Source organism: Ictalurus furcatus, chromosome 14 (genome assembly GCF_023375685.1).
Source record: "Ictalurus furcatus strain D&B chromosome 14, Billie_1.0, whole genome shotgun sequence".
NCBI classification, from domain to species: domain Eukaryota; kingdom Metazoa; phylum Chordata; class Actinopteri; order Siluriformes; family Ictaluridae; genus Ictalurus; species Ictalurus furcatus.
The window spans coordinates 6,555,303-6,578,885 of NC_071268.1; the positions used below are offsets into that span (position 1 = coordinate 6,555,303).

Consider the following 23,583-nt stretch of genomic DNA (forward strand, 5'->3'; position numbering starts at 1 on the left):
GAGTCCACATTTATTCCTGTTGCAAAGTTAATTAAAATGAAGATTGACAGCAGTGTAATTGAGTGTAATCTTACGAAGTGCTTATGGGTTTACTTAGCCACTTCTTTAGTTACTTTTAACTCTCTCGCTTTTTTTTTGTTCTGTGTGGTGTGGACGGCGAATTATTATTAACCCATACAAATCACAATACAATTCTGGAACACGCTTGATGTTCCTTTGATGTTCCTTCCTATTGGTCATTTCTCCAAGCTGACCATGAAAAGACCATGGAAAAGTGATCAATATAAGCTATACTACCAATTTAAGACCTCATTCAGTATTCAGGAGTTTCCTATGCTAAGCTGGAATGGTATAGCTGTTTGTACATATTCACTGCAGGTCTAGTGGAGAAAGTGCGTGTCCAGGCTGATAAGCACAGATCTTATCCTGTACTCATGACGCTTTGGTAGATTGACCCTTATATAATTGGTAAATAACTGCTAAACTGAACAAATAATAATAAATACAAGTAAATGACAAGAACAAAACATATATTGAATATAACCGTTTAATAATCAGAAGAATACATTTATAACATATATTATATTTTAAATAATCCACAGACTATACAGATCATAAAATATCCAAACGTCAAGCATTTATTAATCTAACATAACACTGTTAGGAGCAGTGAGCCTTGTTTTCATAAGTTATGCATAATAGCATTTGAGTTATGTTTAGTGCTTTCTGACAGAACAGCTGCATCTATACTTAAGAGCATAAAAAGACAGGCAACATGTGTAAATAAATGTTATTAAATACAAACAGTGGACATATGGCATCATTCAGGTATAAGATAAGTGTTGATCTGCAGCCAAACTCTCTTTTCTCCATCAATCAGCACTTTTGTAATTGGTGAAGAGGTTATACAAGACTCTCAGAGTAGCCTTCAGGTTCAAATTCACAACATCTACAAAAAACAAAACAAAAAACAAACAAACAGATAACATATTGGTAGCAGTTCTCGCGCAGTCAGATGTTCAAAATGCTAGATGGTGCAGTTTTTCCCTGAGCATCATAAACCACTGAAGGTTTTCAGTAAAGATATTAGAATCTGTCTGTAGAACATTTGCATCTACCACCTTCTACAATTTTCATCACAAGCCCAACCTGACAAACTGCCTCAAATGCAAATGGTACTTCTTTTTAACAGTGGATTGAACAGTATTGTCTTGAAATGATTGTGCTCTATATTCAGCACCTGAGAACAGTGCAATAATGCGTTGCATTTCTCTTCACGAATCTTGTCACTGGCCATATGTTCATACAGCGAGCATACAAACAGGATTTATTTATGTGATTCTGAGACAGGTGATGCTTTGTTTTTTTATGCGTTGCAAAAAAACAGAAGAATCTGTAACAGAGACTCTATAACATACCTTAGAATCGATAACATACCTTAATGATAAATGAGATTAGTAGTGTGATTTACCCTATTTTTAGTTTCATCAATCAGTGTTTATGAATCATAATTTCTAATGTTTAGAGATTAGAGATTAATCCAGGAGACAGCCACATCTACATGAATGTTTGACCACTGAAGTTTGAGACAGAGACTAACCGTATGGTTTATTAGTCAAACTATAAATATCCTACAGGTTCAGAAAATAATACTAGAGAACTGTGCATTGTGTGGATGGTTATACGGTGAGTGTCGCCATCTACTGAATAAACTACATACTACAGGTCAGACGCTATGTATTTCAGGTGATCTATAAGCATTCGCCTGTCATTAGTTTAATTCCCTGTGTGACTCATATAAGTGATTTATACTAAGAGAAATAATTTTAATCCCTGGTGTTCTAACCTAGTAAATTATTAATTATTTAGTACCTTCCGGTCGAGCTTTGGGCTTCTTCAGTCCTCCATCCTGCATCAACTCGAATGCAAATGCCACATTATGCACCTGTAAAAAATTGTAAAATTTCCTCTATATTAAATTTCCTAAATATTAAATTTCCTCTCTCCTGAAAAAATACCATTTTTGTGGTACAGAGTGGTCCATGCAGCTGAACGAATGAGGAGCATTACACTCACTTTCTGTTCAAAGCTCTCTGGCGTGAGGTAAAAGTTATACAGTGGTACAAAATAACCTTCCAATAGGCCCATCAGCAGCACCAGATATACACCATCTGCAAACTATAAACACACAGATGACTTGCACAAATAGATATATTAATGTTTAGATGTTGACAGATATAGGCTATGTATGATACTTTGGAAGTCTTTCAGAATGTTTGTAAGGAAGAGAAGAGAAGAGAAGAGAAGAGACGAGAAGAGAAGAGAAGAGAAGAGAAGAGAAGAGAAGAGAAGATCAGTTTGGCTCACTTGTGACTCCAGCTCAGTGACTTCCAGATTCAGCTTGTTCAGGTGTTTATTTACAAAGGTGATCAGGGACTGAGAAAGACGATAAACCATCATCAATCTAGAAATTTATACCATTGAAAGGTCTATTAAGAGTAACACGTGATGGCTGGACTTGAAAATGTTAAAGCCTTTAACTTTAAAGTTAAAGTGACTTACTATTATTAAGACATTATACTATAGGAGGTCATCTTAAATATAATAGAGGGGTACTGTGGTGTGAGACATGCTGTGAGACAAGGTGTTTTACCGTCTTGACCACATTGAGCTTGTCAGGTGCATGGTCCAATAAGGTGTCAAAGGCATCCCTCTCTGCAATCACAAAACAACATTTATTTATTTATTTATTTATTTATTTATTATAAAGCTAATATATTCCAGTAAAGTTATGCAACTGTTTTACATGCACTGTGTGGTCAAAAGTTTGTGGACACCCGACCAGACCATCACACCCATGCGGTGCTATAGCATTCAGATTTCCCTTCATTGGAACTAAGACACCCAAACCTGTTCCTGTGTTCACAAAGTGAGCTCCATGAAGACATGGTTTGCCAAGTTTGGAGCGGAAGAACTCGAGTGTCCTGCACAGAGCCCTGACCTCAACCACGCTGAAAACCTTTGGGATTAACTGGATCACCAGGACTTTGCACCAGGCCTCACTAATGCTCTTGTGACTGAATGGGAAATTCCCACAGCCAAGCTCCAAATTCTAGTGGAAATCCTACCCAGAAGAGTGGAGGTTATTAAAACAGGGGGAAGCAAATCTGGAATGTGATGTTCCAAAAGCACTTATGGGTGTAATGGTCAGGTGTCCACAAACTTTTGGCAATAACATGTACTTAGAGCCCTTGTGAGATAACTGTCTCATGTTTACCAACATATTGCCTACTCACCAAATCTTCCCATCATCATCCTACAAATGAACAGGAGTAACACTGTAGTTACATATTGTGTAGGAAGCATCATTCGACCACTAGATGCCACTAAGGGAAGTCAAATGCTTCACTTACTCTGTAGTAGTTGTGAGTTCTTTTGTTATACGCAATGTGTTTAAGATGCCCTCCTTTTTCTATAGAACATAAAGAAATTGAAAGCTTTACTATTTAGCTCATATGGAAATGAATGGAATGAGCATGTCAACGTTCTAGACAAGTTTACACACCTTGACTACCACCACCATTACAGAGACATGCTCAGGGAGCCTGATTGGGGCCATAAAGTGCATGGCCAGAGTTACCAGCAAGTACACAATGGCCACCAGGTTCTTAGAGTGGATTGCTGAAGGAGGAAAAACAAGGACACAACATTTAGCCTTTCATTAATCTGGATGAAATTGTTGGGGTGATCAAGATAGGAGGACACACACTCCTCACTGTATTGTACTCACAATCAACTCCCCAATCTATTGTCCAGCCTTGAGGTCGGAGCAGCTCATTCACTGCTTCCAGAACAGTCTGTAGCTTCTGTTTCTGACCGATCTCTGATTGGGTCACTTCTGCTACATTCAGCTTACGTCCTGAAAGCTTCTCTGTTAGAGATAAAACACACACACACACACACACACACACACACACACACACACACACACATTTGTTCTCAGTGTAAGTTAAAGCACTGACATATAAAATCCACTTCTGTCAACCAAAGTATTTAATCATTAAATTATCTGCTCTTTCTTACATCCTCTCAATATCTTTTCTTACCAAACAGCTTCTGCAGCACCTGTCCATCATAGAGATCCTCTTCTAGATCTTTAACTATGATCCTCTCTTCCTCCAGCTCATTATTGATCCAATCAACCAGAACCTGGGTTTAATGCAAGAGTAACCAGCATTATTAAGGCAACACTGAGCAGCGTCATCATAACTGGACGTCTCATTGCCTCAGTGCTCGGCTGAGAAAGCAACTTTTGGCTGAGAAAACAACTCCTGAAATGCTTTTACTCCACAACATGTTCTGGACACTTAAACATCTACTGTTGTCTAGGTTGGCTAGGTTTTGTATTGTTGCCAAAAAAAAAATTGCCAAGAATCAAGCAAAGGGAATGAGAAACAAACCTTCTGTAGGTCTTTAAATTTGGGATTCTCTCTTGAGACGGGATCTAACATAATCCTCTCAGCATTCTCCTCTGTGAAGAGAATAAGACATCATGAAAGTCTATAATCGCAAATAAACCTACCCCTAACCTGAAAAAGGAAACCTTTTTGCTCTTTTAGTTTTTAAATAAAAGCTGCAGTTTTTGGCAAATAAATAAGTAAACAAATACCATAACATTGATTATCTCGTTACAGTGGCACCTGTTAAGGGGTGGGATATATTAGGCAGTGGGGTGTTCCCGGCATGCAATGGTTACTACCTATCAAAAGGGGTCCAATGAAGGACAACCAGCGACAGGAACATGGTCACCCAAGGCTCACTGATGTGCTTGGTAAGTGAAAGCTAGCCCGTGTGGTCCGATCCCACAGAAGAGCTACTGTAGTACAAATTGCTGAAAAAGTTAATGTTGGCTATGATAGAAAGGTGTCAGAACACACAGTGCTCAGATCAGAGAACACAGACGGATCAGAGTGCCCACCGCTGAAAGCATCTTCGATGGGTGTGTGAGCAGCAGAACTGGACCATGGAGCAGTGGAAGAAGGTGGCCTGGCTGGCCTGATGAATCACATGTTCTTTTACATTATGTTGACAGCTGGGTGCATGTGTGTCGCTAACCTGGGTAAGAGATGGCACCAGGATGCATTATGGGTAGAAGGCAAGCCAGCAGAGGCAGTGTGCTGCTGTGTGCAATATACTGCTGGTAAACTTATATATATATATATATATATATATATATATATATATATATATAAAACAGATTAGAAGAAGTACTGACTCACTGACCAAAACTATTTTTGGTCAGGGTGGAAGGCGTTTGTGTGTGCGTACTGGAACAGCAAGGCCAGTTCTATTGTTTTCGCTATACACTGAAGACATTTGAGTTTGAGATCAAAAGATGAATATGATACAACAGATACAAACATGGCACCATTGGTGGTAGACCACCCAGCGTTTAGGTGGCAAAAGTATAGGAACACATTGTCTTAAAGTAAATTAAAGTAAACAACACTGAATATTTGGTTTCATATTCCTTGCTTGCAATAACTGCATCAAGCCAGTGAACCACTGACATCACCAGACTGTTGCATTTTTTTTTTTCTGTTGCTTTTTCAACCAGTGTCTCCTTCACAGCTTTTTGATATTGGTTCTAGTATGAAGTCCTCTTTCTGCCCTTCTGATGTTCTGCCTTTGTATATTTTTAAAGGGGCTTTTCCTGCTTCGAGTCCGGTCTTGACCGCTATTATTAATAGCTCTCTAGTCAATGGGGTGATGCCTGCCACTTTTAAACATGCTATTAAAAAAGCATCATCTTGATCAGCATGTCATGAATAACTACAGACCCATTTCCAAACTATTTTTCATTTCAAAAGTCTTGGAAAATTTTTATATTAATTTCAGTCTGGTTTCAGGGAACTTCACAGTACTGAATCTGCTTTGTTGAAGGTACAAATGACCTCTTACTCAGTCTTGACTCATGCTGTTGCTGTATTTTAATCTTGCTTGATTTGAGTGCAGCGTTTGACGCAGTAGATCATGATATCCTTTTGCAAAGACATGATCATGTAGCTGGGTTTCAGAGGCCTGTGCTGGAATGGTATGCCTCTTATCTCAAGGAGAGAACCTTTTCTGTTAATGTAGGGAAGTGTTTCTCATCCTGTGCTCAAATGCCCTATGGTGTTCCCCAGGGTTCCATTTTGGGTCCTGTTCTCTTTTCTGTATGCTTCCTCTAGGTCATATTACTGAGAGGAATATCAAATAACGAATATCATGGCTGACCCTGCACTCTGACCCCAACTTCCTAACAAGCTGGAATATGTGAAGAAAAGAATTTCAGTGTGATGTAATGTAGATGTGACAAATAAAGGCTTCTTCTTCTTCGTCTAAATGTCTTCAATGTATAGTGAAAACAATAGAATTGGCCTTGCTGTTCCAATCCTTTCGGAGAGGCCTGTATACATACATATACTTTCCACCCTGACCAAAAATAAGTTTTGGGAGTGACTCAATACTTCTGCTCATAAAAGAGAAAGATGAACTTTTTTGACTTTCCTGTGACTCAGAGGTAATTTTGAGTAACACTGGGTGTTGTCAAAATGTTACAAAAGAGAACTTAATTCACACTGGCAATGACATTAGCTTGTATTCGGATCTCAAGTTTTGTTTAGATGTTATGCTGAAACAAATAAAGCTTAATTATTTACAATTCTATTCAGAAATCTGCACATAAAAAGGCATCACAGCCATTGGGCTGGCTCAAAGTGTATAAGGCAGCATGAGAAATTTACTCTAGTGTCATGTGTCCCCCTTTGTGCAGCGCGCTGTGGAGCATATGAGCGCGCGTGCACTAGCAGGTGCGTGAGCACCTGCTTTTCCCGTGTGGACAATAGTGACATTTCGACACGTGCATTTGTTTATGTTTCTGTTATGTCTCCTCCCCGTCCTGTCATTGGTTGTGGTGTCACGTATGTCTGTATTGCCCTCAGCTGTTAGCAGTTACGAGGCTGATCATGTCGGCATATATACCGCGTGCCTCCCAACACTCAACGCGGAATATTAGAGTAGATAGATTAGATGATTTAGATGTAGATGTGGTTCATTGTGAATGTCATAGTCCTAGTCCATGTCTTAGTTCATGTTTAGGTTCGTTAGTTTAGTTCACGCTGGTTTCTCCGCTACCAGTCCCTCGCTGTTGTTTATGTTTCTTGTTTTGTTTATCGACCCTGTTTTCCGTGGCCACGACCTTGATTCCTGCCTAGCCCTGTGTATGCCTGTTTGCCGATCACCTGACCTCTTGCATGTTTTGGATTACATTTCTGGATCACGTTTTGGATTTACCTGCCTGTGTTTCTCAATAAAGAAAACCGTTCCAACTGCGCTTGCATCCGTCCTATCTTCCTCCACGTCACGATACATGACATCTATACATTTTATTAGAACTGAAACTAAAGAATTATTTTTAGTTTTTTGTCATTTTGGGAGTATTCCCGACTTGAGTTGAATATTAAAGCAAATGTTTACTAATTATTTCCCTGGCATTTCAATTACCTACCAATAACACTATAATGGAAAATAGGGAAGAGGCAGCTTGTTAAGAGGCAGCAAATATTAGTCAGTCTTTCTTTAATATATATGAAATATTTGAAATAATTTCATACAGAGGACAATGTGGTATTTATTGTCCTGTCCTTTAAAGTGTAATACACACGACTCACCTGTCACACACCTCATTTAAAGTGAAATTTCACTGTATAATCTGTACAATCCTGAGGGAAAGTGGTTATTAAGTTCTTATTGTTGTTTTCTTTTTTTTTTTTTTTTGGGGGGGGGGGTAGATATATGTATGTTATTACAGAGGTACTGAAAACAAAGTGTATTCAGAATTAGCAAAAGTAAAAATTAAAACAAGAAAAGAGATTCTCTCCTGGTAGTAAGACAGTAAATCAAGTTGAATTGATGAAAAGGGAGGAGTGTGTTACCTAGCAGCATGTCCTCTGGGAGCAGGTCAGTACTGGAAGGGAGGAGTGGTGCGTTGATGGCATACTTCCCCTCTTCCTGAAGGTCACTCACTAAAGACACAAACATCAGAGACAATCTTGGAACCACATTTAAGCAGAGTAAAAAAAGGAGATTTCTCCAGCATCTACTGTATTTGTGGAACTTTTGTCAGATTTTCTCTTTAAGAAATTAACCAGCATGCTGCACCTGATCAGAACAGCAATTTTATTTGTGCCATTCAGAATAACCCATAGACACAATACACCCTACACCCAAATCATCCATATTTCCCCTTTTCTCTCTTCCCCTTTCTTAGCAGGTCACTAATGGCTATCCACAGAGACAGACATGTAATCTCACTTCCTCTTTGGTACTACAGTGCACCGGCTCCCTTTCATATGCCGCTGCTGCCATATCCTACGGGGAAGGTGGAGCCAGAGATTCATATCAGAGACATTTATTACGCACCAAAACACAGCCACACCCTCTTTGATATACTGAAATTAAGCTAAATTAGTTCTCATCTCTCAACTGTTCTGAAGTTACAAACTACAAAACTTATTCCAGAACGTACTACTTCCTTTATTTCCTGTACAACATGGATCTTCTGAGAGGCTTGCAGGAGGAGCATTAATTGTACGTTGGATCAAAATTGGCATTTCCGCTGTAATTACAGCCTAAGCATTTATCATAATTATGCCATTTCCTCCCCAAGTGGCTGCACTGGCTAGATAATTTCTAAACCCTCTAGCGCTGGACACAAACTAATCTGATACAACAGAGACACCAGGCTTGCTGGGTACAAATAATCAGAGAATCCCAGAATTTAAAGGAGGGAGTGCAACACTAGTCCATGCAGTAGATCTTATGGACAGTACAAGCAACAAAGATCAGGTATTCCATCTGAATTCTGTTGAGCAGCGCCACACGTACTCAAAGAGACCGATTTTGACTAATAACACAAAAGCGTTCACTATGAAGGACATTCACATAATCAAACAGCTAAACACATTATTTTCATTCATTGATTCCCTTTAACACAACACTACCTTGCTTTTTTCTCTTAGTCCCACATAGTAGCCCAGCCATATCGTAAAATACAGTCCGGGATCCAGAAGGTACCCTTAACAAAATGACGGGAGAAAGGGTGTATGAACCAGTGAGTGTGTGTGAGTGTGTGTGTGTCCACACAAGCATTCAGTGGGCTGCTGTTTGTGGGGTTATGGCATTGAATCCAGCTTTTGCATGCGTTATTTCTGTCCATGCACAACCCCCTACACGTTGCTGCTCCTGTTTCACTAGGCGACGGAGAGGAGGGGAGAGGACAAGAACAGAAATCATAACATGGCTGAATCCTAAAGAATACGAAAGCACAGGTGGACTGGCAGTTCCCTATAATGTCAGGTTTTTCTTTGTTTTTTATACATGTGCACGAAAATAGGTTGCCTGAAGTGGACATTTTCTTACGTCTACAGGCAACAGCAGTTCCAAATAACACAATAAAACAAATCTACACACTTCTTTAATATCTTGCTTATCAATCTATGTTTGCAGACTTTTAGATTAGGAAGCCATTTTTTTTTCTTAAATAACATTTTTTAAATTCATCCTGTTTAGCTCTGATGCATGTTGTCGTGATTTAATTTAACATTTTTAATTAATCATAAAAACCTTTGCTTACTGGTGAGCTACAAATATCGCTAAAAGCAATGCAGGCTTAATCGTCTGAAACTGTTTCCATGTTCAGGTTCCATTAGCAAAGTGCAGCTGAGCATTGTCACTTACAGCCAGTACCAATCAATACAGCTGCAACTTGTACTGAATACTGATAATTTACTCAGGTCCTGACTACAGATCAGATTTGTGCCATTTCATGCCTAACCTACTGGTTTAGTATCACCTAGAGCAGATCTACGAAACAAAAGCTGTACTGCAAAGAAACGATATCTTAGCATGTATTCAACTAATATTTCTCCTTAAGGGATTGTTTATAAACAAATCTAAGATTATTGAGCCTATTTCTAGATATCTTACTCATTTCAAGCTTGAAATTCTCATCTTATTCGACTGACAGATAATTGTATTTATTTCAAGCATTGATGTCTCTAAAGTTGAAAAATGATCTGCCAATAGAATAAGACCATTTCAAGTGTGAAATGAGCAAATCTGTCCAGAAATAATCCCTAATGGTCTTATATTTGTTATATAATAATCTCATAATAAGAAATATTAGATAACTTTTCCTTTATTCAAAATATCTTCATTTGCTAAGATATATCATTTGTTGCAGTGTGGTATGTTAAAGCTGCTTAAAATATCAAATAAACTTCCCATAGATGCAGAGCTGCATCTTCCAAATCAAACCATATTGACAGCTTATCTCTAGAAAGACAGGTTCTGCAAGACTTGTTAAAAGGTATTTGAGTTTGGACATACATGGCGTCACCATAAATGTATCTCTGGATATTTCTGGAGTGTGGCTGGCTAGATTTGACACACAACTACCAAGTGAGCAACATGGCACAGACGGTGCTGTATTATAGCACTGTTACTGCTGCCTTTTTACAAATATCACAACACCACCAGGTGTGCTGCCAAATAATGGTAATTAAGTAGGTGTAAATTTTACAATTAGCATTTTTTTTTAAAAGTTAAAAGCAGAGGATCAAATATACTAGTGTAAAAGATAAAAATATAGACAACTTACTTTTAGTACCTTTCTTCTGTGGCACTTGTGTCACTACAGTTAATGAAGACTGGAGGATGTGACTGTAAGTATGTGGAAAGCGATGACTTGCATTTATGCAACTGCACTTAATGCGTGTCAGTGAGAAACATTTGGATTGACAGATCAAAGGCACACAGTTCCTCCATGCTTATCTGAGAACTAACTTGTGCATTAGGAAATACAACTTTAGGAGCTCTGTTAGTCTGCTGCTACATTTCTATTCAAATGAATGGCGCATGGTCTGTGTTTCTGGTGCTACTGTTTGCCAAACTGCTTGCCTTTAAACACATTATTACTTAACATTTCAAACACACTTGTTTCACAATATAGGTTCTATTTTAGTGTTCTATATGTACAGACCAGAGTGCTGCTACATGTTCTTTAAAAGCAACCGTACACATTTGAATGGTAAGACCAAACAGGATTCTGTTTCAAATTCAAAAATACACTTTGTGTCTTTCATGTAATTTTAGTTGTAGATTTTTAGTATAATCTTTTTTAGGATCTTTAATTGTTGGGATTTACAATGAGCATCCACAAAACAGACAGGGGAACAAGTGCCTGATTGGAGGCTTCCAGTGTTAATAGGCTAAATTTGGGCCTTGCCACTTTGCATTGCCATCATCACGCCTTGTATTGCTGTGCTGTATTCACACATTTTGGTACTAATAAGATTGTCCCTGTTGTGCTCTTGAAATTAAGTGAGCATGCCAATAGACCAATGCTATGTCTCAACGACAAAGAATTATTTATGATAACGATAACGCCAGTAGAGCTGCGTTAGAATAGCAGGAGCTAGGAAAACTATAACACTGTCAGTATCACTGTAATAACATATCAAACCACTCAGACTGTGTACCTCTAAATATTCCCAAAGTTTGACCAAAGTCTATTGTTAAATTGTTCTTGCAACACTGATCACATCACAATTAATAGGACCATATGTGTTTAGCAGTGACACACACACACACACACACACACACACACACACACACACACACACACACACACACACACAAACACACACATGCGCCAACACTGAATCGTTCAGGAAGCACAAATTAACTCTCAAGATGAAAGAAACTTTGGTCCGAAAGGTTCAGCTGAACCCCAAGACAACAAAAAAGAAACTGGTGAAGAAATTGGAGACATCAGTTACATAAGTATTCAGTTGTTTTATTTATATAGTGCTTTTGACAATGGACACTGACAAAAAAGCAACTTTACAGAAATCAGGATACAGATTTAATTTATCCAAAAGTATCTACCAATACTATACCGAAGTATGTACATCTACCATTAATAGAGTCCTACACTGCAATGCCCCAAAAGGCTTTCGTGCAAGGAAGAAGACACGACTCCAAGACCAGCATAAAAAAGGTCATTTTTCTTCTTGGTTTTCCATTTCCGGTCTTCTTCTTTTCGTGTCGAGGTTCCACTTCATAGTGGAACCTCTATGAGGTTCACACACTATGAAGTGGAACCATCGTGGTGGAAGGATTAGCCACTCAGCAGTATGATACTGAATGTTGCCCAGGATATGCCAGGGGAAGCTCCTTCCGTGCACACACCCGTTCATACACTACAGACACTTTGGACATGCCAGTCCACCTACCATGCATGTCTTTGGACTGGGGGAGGAAACCGGAGTACCCGGAGGAGAACATGCAAACTCCACATACACAGGGCCATTGAACCCCCAACCCCGGAGGTGTGAGGCAAACGTGCTAACCACTAAGCCACTGTGCGCCTGCTCCATTTCCAGTGTGAGAACGCTAAGTGAGCTTGTGCTGCCGCTTCATGCTGATAAGGTCCCAGGCTCTACCAAACAGGGTTTATTTTTTTGTTTTTGTTTGTTGGCTGATACATTTTTATTTTTGGATATGGTCTTGCTGAGAGTCGATAGACCTGAACTTGACTGACTTGGATTTTGTGATTCTGGTGATCCTGTCACACTGATTGGCTGCGAGCTCTCTCCATTCGTCTCTATTCCTTGGTATGGTATTTCTTTGAATTGCGACTGTGGTTTCGATACAGTTCTGGCTAACACATGTATATCGATTAGTTGTTGTGTGGATCCCAATGGATCATTGGTCGCTGTGTAACTGCTCTCAAGTTCTGTTCTTCTGTCGTTTTGGACTGCTTTTGGCCGACTTTAATCAAATCTCTTCTCCTGACATGGCTCTACAGTACTCTGCTGCTCAGCTTAGATCTTTAAAATGAGCTTTTCCTTTGGCCCCGGACACATATCAATGGTGTAAACAACTTGGAGTTTTTTACACCGGCCGCGGAAGATACCTTGGTCTCTTCACTACACATCTCCCAACAGCATTCCTGTGATTTACACTAACACCCGTGCTCCTGGTAAATCTCAGCAGGAAAAATGTGCGATCAGCTATGAAAATTTGAGGTCATTACACATCGATCGTGACTTTGGCAACTGCAAAACTGCATTTCCTGATGTGCGGTGTGCTCTGCTGTACACTCACACTTTGACTGATAAAGCATCCATGCTAAATGACATAATCATCGATGCAAACCTGGACATGATACTTCGGACCGAGACTTCGCAGGAGCCAATTGACTTCCTGAATTTAAACCTCCATACACTGCCCGGGTATATCTATTTTTCGAAACCACGCCCCCATCGTAGAGGTGGAGGGTTGGCTGTAGTTTGCCATGAGAGTATTATGAAAGTAATATTATATTAATGTCTGTACATCTGGCTTATATAATGTCTCTGTTACTGGTTCTGAGTTTGCTTTCTCTGATCATACACTTTCAAATTTAGCTTTAGTTTTCCTATATCAATACTGCCTACTAAAAAAAAAAGCTCACCTACTGTAAAATCAGTTCTGTAAACCCATCAGCTTTCTTGGTGTCAATAAGGGCTTCTATTCTTTCAGACTCCTTACTATCCCACTGTCCATCAGAAATTTGCTGTCTCTATAATAATGCTATCTCTTAAGTACTCGAGAAGCATGCTCCTGTTAAAACTAGACTGGTTCCATCCACTCACATCTCACCCTGGTTCACTCCTGAACTTTGAGAGATGAAAGCTAAAGGTCATCGCTTGGAAAGCCTATGCAGGAAAATTGGACTTACTGTGCACTCTCTGGCCTTTACAGAACATTTGCATAAGTACCATAGAGCCCTCACTGCCGCTCGTTCTTCCTATCTTTCCTACAGTATGAGGAACTCTACATGCAGATCCAAATCACTTTTTTGCTATGGTGAAGAAGCTCACTAACATTCCACCGCATGCTATATCTGGCTCTGAGAAGCTTGTGAATATTTTTTCTCAATTTTTTATTCAGGCAAACTGAAGTCAATCACTGAATCTATTGCCAAAGATACACCTCATACAGGTGCCCCACATGATGAGTTTATTACAGCTCACTCAAAATACTCTTTCTCTGCTTTCACTTCCACTACACCTTCTGCTATAAGTGATCTGATTACGAAGTCCAATTCTGCATCCTGCCAGCTTGACCCTGCACCTACTACTTTACTCAAAATGTGTGTTTCCGAAGTCTCACCTTCCATAACTCATCTGATAAACTGTAGCCTAGCATCTGGTATTGTTCCAGAAGAACTAAAAACTGCTGCGGTGACCGCCATTCTTAAGAAATCTGGCCTTGATTGTCAAAATATGAACAATTACAGACCAATCTCAAACTTCAGATTTTTAAGTAAAATTTTTGAAAAAGTAGTCGCCACGCAATTACGGTCTTATTTAGATGCAAATGGCCTCTTTGAACCTTTCCAGTCTGTATTTCGTCCATCTCACAGCACTGAAACTGCTCTTCTGTGGTTAATGACCTTCTCCTGTCCATTGATTCTGGGTTATTAAACATTTTAATTCTGCTCGATCTAAGCTCTGCATTTGACACTGTCTGGCATGATATACTTATCTTTCGTCTTTCTGGAATCGGCATCACTGATCCAGCTCTCTCCTGGCTCACCTCCGACTTCAATGACAGAAAATATGGCACCTACTGAAGGGTTCAAATCCGCCATTGCTCCTCTGACACAGGGTGTTCCTCAAGGCTTCGTTCTTGGGCCACTACTGTTTATCATTAATATGTATCCACTTGATGACATCATACGCACACATGGACTTCAATTTCATTGTTGTGCTCATGACATCCAAAGTTACCTTACTACCAGCTCTGATAAGCCATCTTTTTCTGATTCAATCACTGCATGTATTAGAGACATCAAACACTGGATGTCCCTGAACTTTTAAAACTGAATGATAATAAAACAATAATTGTTTATTGGTTCAGCTACTTCAGTCAAAAGGATGGATATGTCATTTGATATTGATGGGGTTCTTGTTAAATCTTCTTCCTCTGCCTGTAATCTTGGTGTTGTATTTGACACAACTCTCTCTTTTGATTCCCATATCAACTCTATAGTTAAAAACACTTTTTACCACCTTCATAATACTGCACGTCTTCGATCCTCTCTCACTCTGACTGATGGTGAAATCTTAGTTCATGCCCTAATCACTTCACGTCTGGATTATTGTAATGACCTATTTATTGGCTTGCCCAAAAAAATAAATTTCAAGATTACAGTATGTTCAAAATTCAGTTGCAAGGGTTCTTCCCTCCACCTTTTCATATCATTCCTCTTCTGCATGATCTCCACTGGCTACCTGTGGCATCACATATTCAATTTAAGATACTGCTTTTAACATTCAAGGCACTAAATGGTCTTGCCCCTCCCTACTTGTCTAACTTACTTCATCCATACTGCCCTATTCGGTCCCTTAGATTCTCAGAACTTGGCCTTTTGTCCATTCCTAGATTTCGCCTGTCCACTGCAGGTGGAAGGTCATTTTGTTTTGCTGCTCCTAAACTGTGGAACTTACTACCTCTTACTCTCCGTAACATCACCTCTCTGCATAGTTTCAAGACCCATCTAAAGACCTATCTGTTTGAATTATATTTTCAATTACTGATTTTTTTGTTCTATGTATTTGTATGTATCTTATGTATCTGATATACAGTATACTATGTAAAGCGACTTTGAGCTTGGAAAGGTGCTATATAAATAAAGCTTCTTCTTCTTCTTTTGGAGGGGAATTCTCTGGTCAGATGAAATGAAAAAGGAACTGTTTGGCCATAATGTTCAGAGCTATGTATGGAGGCTTTTAATCCGAATACACCACATCACCCCAACTGCAAAGCATGGAAAGTTGTATCATACTGTGGGGGTGTTTTGCTGGAAAAGGGACTGGTGATCTTCAGAGAATAGATGGCATTATGAGGATGAGCAATTATTAGAACTACTGACAACTCAACTTGGCCACAACTGGGACTTCCAGCAGGACAAGGATCCTAAGCATACCTTGTACAATTAAAGTCTGATACTCTTATTAACTTAACACAGGAATTGTATGAGAGTATGAAATGTGCAATGTTATGAAAAATTGAGTTTGAATGCCTAGGTGTATGTAAACGTTCGTCCTCGACTCTTTTATAGAATAACAGCAGAGGTTTGCGAGTTGTATCAAACTTGTCAGAATAATGCCAATGCCAGCAAGAGAGAAATAACTGCAGAAAAAGGCAAACCTTGAATAAAAACAGCAACAAAAATAACAACAACTATGTCTTCTTTCTCGTTTCATACACTATATGACCAAAGGTTTGTGGACACCTAACCATCATGTCCACAATCATATGTGTTCCTTCCCCAAACTGCCACAAAATTGGAAGCACACAAGTGGATGTCTTTGTATGCTGTAACTTTACAATTTCCCTTCACTGGAACTAAGAGGCCCAAACCTGTTCGAGCACAACGATGCCCTGTACACAAAGCGAGCTCCGTGAATATGTGGTTTGTCAAGGTTGGAGTGGAAGAACTTCTGTCCTGCACAGAGCCTTGACCTCAGCCCCACTGAACACTTTTGGGATGAGCTGGAACGCCTCGTCATCTGATATCAGTGCCTGACCTCACTAATGCTCTTGTGGCTGAATGAACAAATATCCATAGCCACGCCCCAAAATCTAGTGAAAAGCCTTCCCAGAAGAGTGGAGGTTACTATAACAGCAATGTGGGGGACTAAATGTGGAATTGGATGGTCAAAAAAGCAGGTATGAGTACTATCGGCAGGCATCCACAAACTTTTGTCTACGTACTACACAGTATGATTTAATCATTTTAAACTCATGGAGCAAATGAGCAGTGGTGGAGGGGCAGTGGTGGCTTGACGGTTAAGGCTCTTGTTTACTGATCAGAAGGTCAGGGGTTCAAGCCCCAGTACTGCCAAGCTGCCACTGTTGGGCCCTTGAGCAAGGCCCTAAACCCTCTCTGCTGTATCATGGCTAACCCTGCACCCTGACCCCTACCTCCTAACATGCCGGGATATGTGAAAAAAAATGTTTCACTGTGCTGTAATGTATATGTGACTAATAAAGACTCATTATCAAATGTCAAATTTAAAAATCTATGCAGTGGAATTAAGGGACCAAACAGCGTGACTAAGTGAACAACACATATAAAGAAACCAGCAAGAAATATTCAGATGACAGACAAATAAGTGTGTCCACAATGCAAAATAGCAAACCCAGTAGGAAGGGAACTATAGTATACCTTTGTTTTGCTTCAAACAAACATGTATGTTTGTTTAAAGCAAATTGTTTCCACCATTAACCACATGCAAGTTATCCACCCAGAAGTACCACCCTAGAAAATCATTTTCCCGGCCAGGGAGCGTACACTCTCCCGAGGGTATCCTGGTCATTAACAGTTCCTTCTCAGTACTCAGTATTAATGTCCACAACAGGGATATGAGGAAAGTTCTTCAGAGGAAAATGCTGAGATGAAAAATCTAACATACAGTCCATGGAATCATATCAGTATCACTCCATACTGCTGCTGTATGTTGTTGGTATCAGTGGTGGCAAGTTGCCATATACAATCCAGTTCAATTAACAATTGAACTTCACAATACCATCTAACATCTCTGTTTAAACAGTTAATCACATACAACCCCGGTCTCAAAGACTTGGTGGACAATATTTTGTTTTGGGGACCCTTGTTGGGTGACAAAAAAGAAACATGCAAATACCATATGTTATAACTAGGAAATATAAACAAGATCCTCTATTTGCACTGGCAAGAATCATTACAATATGATAACTTTTATGCAACATTTTTATATTACACAAAGAACACTCATGGGTTGCTTTAGGTAGGCTGTGTCTTTAAATTGTTTTTCTTGCATTTGTGTTAAATATATAGCTTGCTCTTCATTCTCTTTATCTTTATCCCTAACTGTCTTTTTAAATTTAATTTAATATCTTTATCCCTAATTCCCTTTAATTTCCTTCTTTTTTTCCTTTTTTTTTTTTAATGGGCATCTTGCTGCCTACCTATAAACGTAGATTAAATTTCAACAAAGTGAAAGAACCTGGGCTACTTTTTCCCCCATACTGCATTAAATTCATAGCATCAAAGCCTACTAAATTACCTAACAAAACAATTCACTCCATAAGCCACTTATCCAAACTACCAGCAGAAAATGCAAATAGTAATACACTATATGGCCAAATGTTTGTGTACACCTGACCATCTGACCCATATGTCGGCCTTCCCTAAATGTGTCCATAAAGGTGGAAACACACAGTTGTATAGAATTACTGTACTGTATGCTGTAGCATTAGTCTACCTTCACTGGAACTAAGAGGTCTAAACCTGTTCCAGCTTGACAATGTCCCTGTGCACAAAGTGAGGTCTGTTAAGACATGTGTGGCAGCGGGAGCGTGGTGACGCGTCAGCTGTGGACAGAGAGGAGGCCGGTCAAACTGACAGGTAACACGTGATGATTCTCACCTGTGTCTTAATTCTGCAGTTTATTTACATGTCATTAACTCCTGTAACCAGCAAGAGAGAGTGAGAGAGAGAGCTCCACACACGCCATGGAGCATGGACCTGAACTTGACGGAGCGGAAGCGCTGAGTCCGGGACTGACCTGTTTCTGTTGTGTTGTCCTGATTTGTTGAGTTTTTTAAAAAGCGTGGGCTGAATAAACACGAACCTGGAGCTTGGCTAAAATTCCGCCTGCCTCCCGAGTCTTCCAACACACCCTCACACACCGGGGCTCTACAAAATGCTTTGCCAAAGCAGGAGTGGAAGAACTCGAGTGTCCTGCACCTCAACACCAGTGAACGCATTTGGGATGAACTGGAACACCAACTGCACCCCGGTCCTCCTAGCCTGACATCAACGCCTGACCTCACTAATGCTCTTGTGGCTGTGGGGATTTGCATTCATTCAGCCACAAGAGCAGTAGTGAGGTCAGCAACACTACAAAATCTAGTGGAAAGTCCTTCCAGAAGAGTGGAGGTTCTTATAACAGCAAAGAATTTGGAGTGGGATGTTCAACAAGCACATGTGGGGGTGATGGTCCTATAGTCTATTAGCTACTATGATGCCTACCAGCACACTTCTCTTAATCATGTGCGGGTTCTCTCTGCATCGATGAGCCCAAAACCTACACAGATGGGGAGACAGGAGACTGGAGTGTAAAGTAAAAAAAAAAAAGGGGAACATTTTAATTCGTCTGTGCTTTTTTCCTCATTTTGTTTCCCTGTACTGTCATTTCAATTCATAATTGCCTAAAATAACATTAGAAATTATGCGAGGGGGTCTTGTATGATTATTTAAGGGGTTAAACACACACTCCACACCATGCAAATCCTGCACATATGTCTGGTCCACAACAGAATGTCAACAGTATTACCAAACTGACCACCTGTCATTACGCTATTTCAGCCCAACAGTCAGCCTTGGCCACTTCACATGCTTGTGTTTCTGTCGTCAGGACAACTTCCTGAGCAACTTAATTGTTGATAGACAAAACAATGGTTACAATATTCCTCATTTTTAAAATATGTATATATATATATATAAATAAATAACCAATCACAGAGGAAGTGTTGAGACATTTGCACACGCACACACACACACACACACACACACACACAGGCTGTCAAACAGTCTTTTGACCTTTTGAGACTGTTAATTAAAAGTTTAATTAAAAAAAAAAGTTTCTGAATTTAATTAAATTTGTAAATTGGTCTACCTCTCTTAAGGGTTTGCTAATGAGTTGTTCTGTTTATATACTATGAGTGTTTAGCAATCATGACTGAATGAGCTGGCTCCGAAGCAACTCGGGACAGCTCGAAAAAGAATGACACACACACACACACACACGCACACACACACACACACACACACACTCATTTGTCCTACAATCCTTGGACCTTCCATGACATAACTATTAAAGCAGCTGATTAATGCTACGTCTACAACTAAACCTAAATCCTAATCTTAACTTCAGTAACCAAAAGGGAACATTTAGTTTTTAAAATAGATCTAACCAAATGTCCTCATCAGGATAAACACACACACACACACACACACACACACACACACACACACACACTTTGCAGCTGTTCACACATAACAGTAGGGTGATTTGTGAATCATAAAACTGAAGGGAGTGAAACTAATGTGAATATGTATTTAAATAAGCATAGACGCCACCAACAGCAGAAGTTGTTCACGTAATTAAAACAGTAATGCCTCTACAACAAAGGCAGAAAAATATGAATTAAAAGTATAATAGTACTGTTATCGTAACATCCTTGCATTCCAGGCATAGGTGTCTATTTATGTTCATTTCATCAGCACCAGTGCCAGACTTTTTCCACTGGATATCAGTGACTATTCACTCTTAATAGCATTCATATATTTTGTGAATGAACATAATTTAAATGCTAGGGATGACTGATGCCAGATAAGACACATCACACACACTGCTGAAAATGAAGTGTATATAAAACAGCACCATGGACAGTAGCTCTACTCTACAACACGACATGGGCACATCTCATTTCAGGTGTCATATAGGCTACACCTCTATTTATTTATTGATTTATTTACCTTCTTTTGCCTTCTTCTTGCGACCCAGCGTGCCTCCGAGCTTCCCCAGAAAAGACTCGTCCTTCTTCATCTTTCCCGTGTGCGCCGCAGATCTGGCCATCTCTCAAACTGCTGTGATTTCCTTCACATCCAGGGCTGTGTCTCAAATCCGGAAGCGACACGCTCAGGACACTTCAGAGCGCACCTGCTGGTAGCAGAAATGCCACGTTAAAGCACCACAGCGGCGCAGACAATGGCCAAGCGGAAAGAGGCCTACATTAGGACGAACAGTGAGGAGTGACTCGTTATCCGGTCACCGGTCTGGTCTATGGAACGCCAAAAGGGCCATAAACATGGAGCAAATATTAGCCACGTGTATATGGTTAAAACCTTTACAGCATCTCTACCCGTCTGGATTCAACACTAGTGATGGGCAGTTCCCAAATAATGGGTCTTTATGCAAAGTAGGTCATTTAGGTGTCTAGGCAAATTAAATTCACTGTCATAATTATAGAGCCACGGACTGGGCCGGATTATCCAATGGATGTTATGGGCACGGGCCCAGGGACCCATGCGCACTTTGGGGCCCAATCGAGGGGAAGAAAAAAAAATTGTTTTCTTTTCTTTTTTTACATTGAGGTACACAAGATTTTAAAAAGATGCGCGCCACTTTACGTCTACAGTGGCGTAGGCCGTAGGGAGAGTGGCGCCTGAAAGTAGTTTTTGACACATTCGACCCGAGTTCGATCTACAAGACATTGTGCCCAGGGGCCTCTGAATTCTTAATCCGGGCCTGGCCACTGATGATATGCCATGTGCTGTGCACAGGGCATCTCTGCTGGGGGTTCTCCAAAAAAAAAAAGATCCATCTTAACGAATGAACCCGTTCACGCATGAATTATTTATTATTAATTATTAATTTATCAAATGTATTCATTATTATTTTATTTCTTTCTTTCTTCCCAATTTTGCTTAAAATGGCATGGTACTTTATATGAATTTTTATTCTGTCTAAATATTATTAATCTTAAAAAGTAAATGGATTGTCAATTAATAATAATAATAATAATAATAATAATAATAATAATAATAATAATAATAAAGGTTATAACAGTATGCTTTGAATAATAATAAAATGTCCACTTCAAACTTCAAATGTTTTTAAGATTCAGGTCTAACATACAGGTGCATCTCAAAAAATTTGAATATCATGGAAAAGTTAATTTTTTTTTCTGAAATTTAATGCAGAAATTGGAACTTTCATATGTATTCTAGATTCATTACGCATAAAGTGAACTATTTCAAGCCTTTTTTTGTTTGTATTAATCTTGATGATTACGGCTTACAGCTCATGGAAATCAAAAATCCAGTTTATTCCGGGTTTCCTCCCAACTCCCAAAAACATTCTAGTAAGTAGATTGGTTACTCTAAATTACCCCTAGGTGTTAACGAGCCCAGTGTTCCTGGAAGAGCCTCCGGATCCAGCATGACCCTGACAAGTATAAAGCGGTTACTTAAAGTGAATGATTGAGTTTATTGCTGGTTACTATAAAAAAAAAACAGCTGCTTGATTTGGGAAAGACATCATTGTTTTGAAAGATAGCTCCCTAACTTACTTAGTCACATTATTATTGCTATGTTCTGCAAATTTTAATTTATTATAATTTATGAATGAAAAAAAAAAAACTTTTTTGGCGCAAAAGTTTGCCTTTTTTTAAATGCTGCCATGCTTAAATCTGCAAAGGCTGAAGAAAGCCCATCTCCCACCTCCCATCCTCACCACATTCTACAGAGGAACTATTGAGAGCATCTTGAGCAGCTGCATCACTGTCTGGTTCGGAAATTGCACCTCATCGGATCGCAAGACCCTGCAGCGGATAGTGAAGACAGCTGAGAAGATCATCGGGGTCTCTCTCCCCTCCATCACAGACATTTACACCACACGCTGCATCCGCAAAGTCACCAGCATTGTGGATGACCTCACACGCCCCTCACACACACTCTTCACCCTCCTGCCGTCTGGAATAAGGTACCGAAGTGTTCGGGCCCTCACATCAGACTCCTCAATACTCAGAGACTGGACTGATATATATATATTATATATATATATATATATATATATTATATATATATATATATATATATATATATATATATATATATATATATATACACACACACACACTCTCTCTCTCTCTGAACTGAACACCACCCAACTCTGGGTGCACATTCCTGTATTGACACTGTTTCATTTTTTGCTGCTACTGTATTACAAAAATATAGTATCTAATTTACTGTCACTATACACACTTTACCTGGCTGCTACCACTATAACGGCTATGATCACATTTTGTATATGCTAATTTGCTGAATACCCAGTCTTAGCATGTTATGTTTACATTTATACCATTTTTAAATCATATTGTTACTCCTTGGCTCCTATCTTCTGCACTACCTGTTATATCTGACACTTCCACACTAGAACTCTGTACAGTTCGGCACTACACTGTTACTTACTGTACCTATTGTCCTGCGTTGCTAGCACACGTCTGCACGTGCACTTTATCTAGAATGTTTGTAGGTCTTATTTAGTGCTCTGTCTCATGTGGTTAGTGTGTTGTTTTGTGTAGCACCATGGTCCTAGAGGAACGTTGTTTCGTTTCACTGTGTACTGTACCAACTGTATACGGCTGAAATGACAATAAAACCTCTTGAACTTGAAATGTCAATTAAAGACGATCTGTTACTATTATTACATAGATGACCATTCTCTTACCCATAAAATTTCCATAAATATCTAAATAGTATGAAACTGTGAATGTGAGTAATTGTAGTATTTAATTAGTTTATTAGCCAACAATTAAGTATAAAAGTCTGCATTAATACTGCAAACCAGACACATTTGCCATGTTTATGGACTG

General features: G+C 39.4%; 1 protein-coding gene across 2 annotated transcripts; it reads right to left on the reverse strand.

The window, feature by feature from the left end:
* Positions 1–530: 530 nt before the first annotated feature.
* parvb (parvin, beta) lies at positions 531–21,027 on the reverse strand. 2 transcript variants are annotated; one of them, XM_053641634.1, is made up of 13 exons: positions 20,684–21,027; positions 7,977–8,066; positions 4,461–4,531; positions 4,107–4,209; positions 3,791–3,931; positions 3,566–3,681; positions 3,414–3,472; positions 3,297–3,316; positions 2,654–2,715; positions 2,368–2,436; positions 2,077–2,178; positions 1,873–1,945; positions 531–949 (listed from the first exon to the last, which is right to left on the reverse strand). In XM_053641634.1, exons 1-13 carry the CDS (start codon positions 20,781–20,783, stop codon positions 873–875), a joined length of 1,083 nt encoding a protein of 360 aa, XP_053497609.1. In that variant the 5' UTR covers positions 20,784–21,027; the 3' UTR covers positions 531–872. The 2 variants fall into 2 exon arrangements, with proteins under 2 accessions (XP_053497609.1, XP_053497608.1); XM_053641633.1 differs by lacking the exon at positions 20,684–21,027 and adding an exon at positions 9,045–9,250.
* Positions 21,028–23,583: the final 2,556 nt, after the last annotated feature.